The 7,994-nt window shown below is 38.1% G+C and overlaps 1 protein-coding gene across 3 annotated transcripts in view; it reads left to right on the forward strand.

Annotated features, from left to right (window-relative positions):
• SMCHD1 (structural maintenance of chromosomes flexible hinge domain containing 1) overlaps positions 1 to 4,570 on the forward strand; it is a 131,897-nt gene extending 127,327 nt beyond the window's left edge. Inside the window, exon 48 of one of the 3 annotated variants that reach the window (XM_029218705.1) lies at positions 4,316 to 4,570. In XM_029218705.1, the coding sequence (XP_029074538.1) occupies positions 4,316 to 4,340 (25 nt within the window). In that variant the 3' untranslated portion in view covers positions 4,341 to 4,570. Of the gene's footprint in view, positions 1 to 583; positions 1,665 to 4,315 lie in introns of those variants that run through there. The other 2 variants (XM_029218715.1, XM_029218698.1) reach the window with 2 other exon arrangements.
• The last annotated feature ends 3,424 nt before the right edge of the window (positions 4,571 to 7,994 follow it).

Consider the following 7,994-nt stretch of genomic DNA (forward strand, 5'->3'; position numbering starts at 1 on the left):
CGCTGAGCCTGCGCGTCCGGAGCCTGTGCTCCGCAATGGGAGAGGCCAGAACACTGAGAGGTCCACGTACCGCAAAAAATAAATAAATTAATTAAAAGTATATCTGAATAAGGAAATATCTGCATAAATATATACTAAAATGTTCATCTCTATGTGAATGGAATTGTGGGTATTTTTAAGTGTTTTTCCTTTTGCTTGTCTTTGTGACTTTTCTCTGATGAGCATTGTAATTCTTGTTAATTTTTTAAATGGTCATTTCATTTTAGGAAAGGGGAAAATAGGCAAAAATCTGCAGAATTTGGGTCTGGGATACACCATTCCAGAGAACTGTGCTACAAATTACTTATCCCTTCCTCTGTATATATTAATTACTGTTTTTATGTTAAGCTTTTGTTTGCTGCATACATGTGAAAGAAGTGGTTATATACAAGGATTTAATTGTCTGTTTATACCAAGAATTATTATAATTAGTAGAACATAGTTCCACTGGATATTTAACCATCCAGGTCTGATGAGGGAGTTACAGGAAAGGAAAACTTTGGTACATAAAATTTACTGTGGTTTTTTTTTCCATTTTGATCAGGATTATAACCAAAACAGATGTGTGAGAGGTGACAGAAGAGGGGGCCATTGGTCTCACTAAGAATGCCCTGCCTTCTGCAGCTCTGTTTCAGAAGACCAAGAGGGTGACTTACAGACGAATACTTCTGGGGATGATAACAAGTATCTAGACATGTATTTCCATGTCTAGCCAGATGGCGCTGGAAACAACCATTCAGTTTTGTGAATCTCACCGAACAATATGGGTTTACTGGAATTCTTCCAGTCATCATGCCCTTTGGTTGTCATTATCTTGCAGGTGTGTCAGAGATATGCAGCTATGGTAGTGACTGCAAAACTGACACATAGCATTTATTAATCCTGAAGAAAAGCGTATGTACTATTTTTCAGTATGTTTATCATGAATATGCTACAACTATTTCTTGAAAGCAAACCTTTTTATTACTTTTGTGTGAATTTATTTAACATAACTGTTATGTCTGTTGCGTTTAAGGAAAATTCTAGAGGTTAGGTATTTAATTGTAAATATGCAAGGAAACTTTTAAGAATTCAGAATAAACGTAGACAAGCACATGTATCTGGGAATTCAGATGTTAAGATATATGGAAAAACATTAAAGTGATGGGTGGACTTGTGACAGCAGTAGCATTTTAAATTTCTAAAGACTTATCCTGTATATATATGTGTATATATATATAATACGCAGCAGCAGCAATTTTATAAGTATTGTTTGACTTTATTAATACTAGATTATATAGTCTCAGCCTTAATTCTATGTTTACGTTATTTTGTAATTTTTTATTACTATTTTTAAGGGGTTAAAGAAGTTGTACACTCCCTCATTAAGGGAATAAGGGTCTACTAGAAAGTTGCTGCAAAAACATTTGAATTGTGTCTTAATTCATGCTAATGTATGTCAATATATGTCTTTGTGTCAGTCCAGGACTATTGGATTGTGAAGTTATTTTATAAGGAAATACTTTTGGTACAGTTTTGTGGCCCAGGAAATGTGTGTGTTTTTTAATCCTTTCTGACTATACAGTGAGGTTAATAAAGAAGATTGTTTCTTCCCTGTTGAATAGGCGTGTTTTCCTTTTTTAAAATTTAAAGCTCCATAAAAGTTACCTTGGTGAAATATGATATTTAACCTCTCTTTATAATTGGAAGTCATTTAACTGTTTTGTTGAAGAAACAAAATGGCAGTAATAAGAATTAACTAAAAGAAAGATTGGATTCCTTGTAAGTAAAACTACTACTTATTAACTAGTGCCAATTAATTAACTAATTAATTAGTGCCAGAAAGGTAAGTTTCACCTTCTGAGTTTTTTAACTTCTTGAGGTTATGACTTGGTTACTTACAGTCATTATGAAATGGGTAGGATTAATATTTTTAGTATGTAACTTTCACATAATACTTTTTAGTAAAAAAATTTTAATTTCTATCATTTTTCTACTGTCATAATGTCTTTTCAGTTATATCTGCTAAACATTTTCATGGTATCATCTCTTCATGGTTATGTAATTATATTTATAAATTTACCTTTATACATGTTAATTTCATATTTCTCATTTTGTTTTGAACACATAGTACCTCCTTTGACTTCAAAAAGAGGTTGCTTCTTTTTAGCAGGTATATGTTTAGGGATAGGTTAGCAGCATTAAAATTCATGGTAGGACACTTGGCCTTAAAATATTAATTATCTTTAAATATAAGGTAAAGTTTCTCCACATCTCACCTTATGCAAGCAGTTATTTCATTTATGAATTCATCAATAACTTGAGTATCTGAAGATACTATTTAAGTATTTTGGAGAGAGATCAAATTAGTGTTAAAGAATCACTATCCCAAGTGACAAGCAATAAAGAGACATTAGATATATTTTTTTAATGTTAGGAAGCCTAATTTCAAAGTAAAATAATGTCTGATAATACAAATTCCTAGTATTCTGATACTTTAGACCACACTCCAATAAAACAAATAACATGGACTAGAAAATATTTATATCTTTGTGTAGTACCATATTTAAATCTTACTAACAGAATTTGTTTACATCTTTTTCAGTTGTGTTTCTCCTCAGTTATTCTTAACCTCTTGTTAAATTCTTGGTGGAGATGGAACATAGCATTTCATTTTTCTGTGTTTTCATTTTAGTGGAAATGAAAACTTATGTACCTTGACCTATTTATTTGATAGTCCACTGGTGAGGATTTGAATTTTTTATTAGGTGTAATTAAACATAATTGGATTTTTTTTTTTTTTTTTTTTGCGGTACACCGGCCTCTCACTGCCGTGGCCCCTCCCGTTGCGAGCACAGGCTCCGCGGCCATGGCTCACGGGCCCAGCTGCTCCGCAGCACGTGGGATCTTCCTGGACCAGGGCACGAACCTGTGTGCCCTGCATTGGCAGGCGGACTCTCAACCACTGCGCCACCAGGGAAGCCCTGGAATTCACTCTTATGCTTTATACAAGACCATTTGTTATGTTGGGCTAGTAATTATAGGATGATATTTAAAAGAGAAATCTCTTACTTTGTATTTCTTCTGCTTTCACTAGTTCTGTGATATATTGATAAATGACTACCAAGTTTAGTGAAAAAATTTACTTCCATGTTTTCATAGACTAGAATTATGTCTTGATTTGTTAAGCATATTGCATACTTCTCTTTAGTAGTTTTGCAGAGTGAATCTCTTGTACGAAGAATTGCTGGGAGTTCCCTGGTGGCCTAGTGGTTAGGATTCTGGGCTTTCACAGCTGTGGCCTGGGTTCAATCCCTGGTCGGGGAACTGAGATTCTGCAAGCTGTGGGGTGCAGCCAAAAAAAAAAAGAAAAAGAAAAAAAGGACTGCTGACAGTTCAACAGTGATCCCTGTATCAAATGTTAATGAAAAGTCAAAAATCATTTTAAAAAACCAATCATATGTGTTTAAAAGTAATAATATATTGAGCTTTGGCTACATTTGTGTTAAATGTGTTAAATGTGCTGATTGCCTGATGTTTTTATAATAGAATATAGATTATTCTATTGTTAGAGTGGAGTGCCAGTTTCATAAGACATTTATAAATATGATTATTGGGATGTTTCAAAATGTAAAATTATAAAGTAGTTGGCCTTAGTTGTTTGAAATACAGAATGAGGGCTTCCCTGGTGGCGCAGTGGTTGAGAGTCCACCTGCCGATGCAGGGGACACAGGTTCATGCTCCAGTCCGGGAGGATCCCACGTGCTGTGGAGCGGCTGGGCCCGTGAGCCATGGCCGCTGAGCCTGCGCGTCCGGAGCCTGTGCTCCGCGATGGGAGAGGCCACAGCAGTGAGAGGCCCATGTACCGCAAAAAAATAAAAAATATAAATAAATACAGAATGGTTTTTATTGGAACATTCATAAATTCATTAATTTAGCAAATACATATATCTGCTTTTTGCAAACCAGTGTATCTGACCTGTGGAAGGAGATAATAGCTTCTATATGCCGAGCAAAACCTTTACATATATTCTTTTTATGCATGTTTGATCCCCGAGCTAAAGAAGCATTGTGTAAGCTCTGCCTATGCTAATCTAGGCTTTAACACTTACCCGCTTTATGACTAGGACAAATTATTTAACCTGTCTGTATCTCAGTTTTTCCTCATCTTTAAAATGAGGATAATTGTACCTATTTTGTAAGGTTGATTAATAATCAAATGAAACAGTTGAATGATTAGTATAGGGTCCTGCATTTGGTGAGTTTCCAATGGATATCACTTTCTTCCCTTTGTTAGGCAATTACATGGACAGAAGATATAATCACTAAATCTGACTAGAGGTAAGTGTGAATTGCAGAGGGATGACGGAGCATGTGACACTGAAACTGGGCCTTGATGGGTATGTAGGATTTATGTATGCTGCAGTTTGGGGAAGGAGGGAGGAGCTGAAAGGACACTATAAGCGAAGACAGTGAGACAAAAGAGCATGTCTCTGGAAGGAGCTCAGTCTGACTCGAGTGCAATGGGAAATAAAATTAGATCTAATTTGGGAGCAGACCTCTAAAGCTTTGGGCTTTTAAGGAAATACTGAATCAATACAAGTAACTACAAGTTTTCCAGCAGTTCTAATCAAACCTATGCTTTAAGAATTAAGTGGGGGGCGGGGGGAGGGGGTTCCCTGGTCTCCCGGTGGTTGAGAATCCGCCTGCCAATGCAGGGGACACGGGTTCGAGCCCTGGTCCAGGAAGATCCCACATGCTGCGGAGCAACTGAGCCCGTGCGCCACAGCTACTGAGCCTGCGCTGTAGACCCTGCAAGTCACAAGTACTGAGCCCTCGAGCCTGGAGTCCGTTCTCTGCAACAAGAGAAGCCACCACAATGAGAAGCCCGTGCACCGCAATGAAGAGTAGCCCCCACTCACCACAACTAGAGAAAGCCTGCATGCAGCAACAAAGACCCAACGCAGCCAAAAATTAAGTTTTTAAAAAGTGGAATTCCCTGGCAGTCAGTGGTTAGGACTTGGTGCTTCCACTGCAGGGGGCACGGGGGTTCAATCCCTGCAGGGAACTAAGATCCTGCATGCTGCACGCTGTGGTCAAAAAAGAAAATTAATTCCATGATGATGTTTGTTTAATAAAAAAATGTGGAGGGAGATTAACTTTTGCTAAGACAGCCTGAGGAGCTCTGCTGACCCTGCTCCCCAGTAGCTGGTGAGAAGTATTAAAAGCAGCCATTTAAAACCCCTTGGAATGGTCCTAAGGGCAAACAGTAAATGAAGAAATATCTATTCAAGAAAATCTATGAAAATTCTGTAAGAAAGTTTAGGATCTGTGGCATTTTAAACCAAACCTCATTGTCCCCCTCCGACCTCCCAGCTCAGCAAGGCGGAGACCCCAGTCCAGACTGCTGCAGCCAAGAACCCTGTGCTCCCTTGACCCTCCATCTCCCAGCCAGAGGGCTTTCTTTCCAGGAGGAGCAAGACTTCAGTGGTTTCTTACCATGCCCACAATTGCGTTTTGCTGAAAGCTAAGTCCCAGGTCAGTGTGGTCAAGAAGTGTGGGCTGTCTCCTTCCTCCCTGGCCCCACTTGTGGGATGGAGGCTCCGCCTTGGACCTGGCATGCTGAGAATAGTGGAGCCTTGATAGCCCTTCCTCTAGCTCATGAGGTGGTGGTTCCACCCCAGGAGAAGCAAGCCAAGAGGATCTTGGGCTACTGCCGCCTCTACCACGTTTAGCTCCTAGGGCACAGGTGTTACTCAGAAATTTGCCATCATTCCCAGCTCCGGAGCCCTGGCTCTGAGATTTTGTTTCGGAGGGAGGAGGGGAGATAAACATGTCAAACAAATAGCTCCTAATCACTTCGCAAAGGAACTGGCTTCGTTCACAACATGGAGAAATCTAAACCTAAGAGCATTCTCAAAAATAGTGGAGGTTGTATAGGGAATTGGGAAGAGGTCCATGGAACTAATGAAGATATAGTCTATAGGCTGGCTAGTTTTCAGGAGAGAACGGGGCAATAAGACACCTGGAAGAAGCCCACCTTGGGTTAGAACAAATACCAAACACCTCAGAAACTTCCATCCCCATCAAAAAAGCCATACTTTGATTAAATTAGTTTGTGCAGGAATTTTTGTTCTGGGCATTGATATAAATAATAGAGCAGTCAACCAGCTATTAATGGAGTTTGAGAGCTGGTTGTAGGGTCGAGGAAAGAGAAGAGAGCCCTAACACCACCACTGTTCTCCCAGAGTGACTGTGGGGCACACCTAGAGCTGTGCCTCGCTGAAGAGGAGCATCCAACTTAACACTGGGGGATGGGGTGGGGCACAGATTTCACTAAAATAATCCAGCCAGTCACTAAGTAAGGAAATAAGCCCCAGAGGATGGTGAACCAGTACCCAAAGTTGTTACAATATGTTATCTAAAATGTGCCATTTCCAACAAAAAAATTAGGAGATGCAAAGAAATTGGGAAGTATGACTCCTACACTGGAAATAATGAAGGCAGCAGAAACTACCTGTGAGAGCTACTAGTTGTCAGATTTAACAGAAAAATATTTTGAATTAGCCATTATCAATATGTTCACAGAACTAAAGGAAAACTTGGTTAAGGAATTAAAGGTGCAATGACAATGTCTTATCAAATTAAGTATATCAATAAAAAGAAAAATGTTAAAGAACTATATGGAAATTCTGGAGTTGAAAAGTACAATAACTGAAATAAGCAATTCACTAGAGTGACTCAACAGTAGATTTAAACTGGCAGAAGAAAGAATTAGTGAACTTGAAGATAGATTGATAGAGTTATGCAGGTTGAACAGAAAAAAGAATGAAGAAAAATGAGCAGAGGCTAAGAGAAAATGTGCAACAATGAAGCAGGCAGATGTAGTTTTCAGTTTCACAATTTACTAGAAAGCAACAGTTATCCAAAGAGAGTTCAGAAATAAATCTATGCTTCTATGGTCAATTGATTTTCAGCAAGGGTGTCAAGAATCAACCAAAGGGAAAACAATCGTCTTTTTGACAAATGGTGCTGAGCCAACTGGACAGTCACAAGCAAAAATTAACTTGGATCCCACGTCACACCATGTACAAAAATTACCTCAAAAAGTATCAAAGACCTAAATAGAAGAGCAAAAATTTTAAACTCCTAGAAGAAAGCATAGAGGTAAATCTTCATGACCTTGGATTTGGCAAAGAATTCTTATATATGACACCAAAATCAAGAGCAGCAAAAGGAAATGAGGTAAATTGGATTTCATCAAGATTAGACAATTTTGCTTCAAAGCATACTATCAACATGAAATGACAACACAGCAGAATGGGAGAAAATATTTACAAATCATATACCTGATAAGGGACATACCTAGAATATATAAAGAACCCTTATAACTGAATAATAAAAATATAAATGACCCAATTTAAAAATGGCAAAGGATATGAATAGACATTTCGCCAAAGTAGATACACAAATGCCTAACAAGCACATGAAAAGATGTGCAACCTCATTATTCATCAGGGAAACACAAATCAAAACCACTATGAGACACCACTTCACATCCACTAGGATGGCTATAATCAAAAAGTCAGATAACAGCAAATTTTGTCAAGAAGGTATAGAAATTAGAAGCCTCATGCATTGCTGGTGGGAATGTAAAATGATCCAGTCACTTTGGAGAACAATCTGAATGAATCAGGTGGTTTCTCAAATGATTAATCATAGTATTACCACATGACCCAGTAATTCCATTCCTGGTATATGCCCAAGAGCAATGAAATCATTTGCCCACACAGAAACTTGTACATGAGTGTTATAACAGCATTACTCATAATAACTAAAAGGTGTCCATCAAGGAATTAACAAAATTTTTAACATCCACACAGTGAAATAGTATTTGGCCATAAAAATGAAGAAAGTACCTATATGTGTTACAACATGGGTGAACTACAAAAGCATTAAGTGAAAGAAGCCAGTCA

The sequence above is a fragment of the Monodon monoceros genome, unplaced genomic scaffold (genome assembly GCF_005190385.1).
Source record: "Monodon monoceros isolate NGI ecotype Baffin Bay Population unplaced genomic scaffold, NGI_Narwhal_1 Super_Scaffold_1, whole genome shotgun sequence".
NCBI classification, from domain to species: Eukaryota; Metazoa; Chordata; class Mammalia; order Artiodactyla; family Monodontidae; genus Monodon; species Monodon monoceros.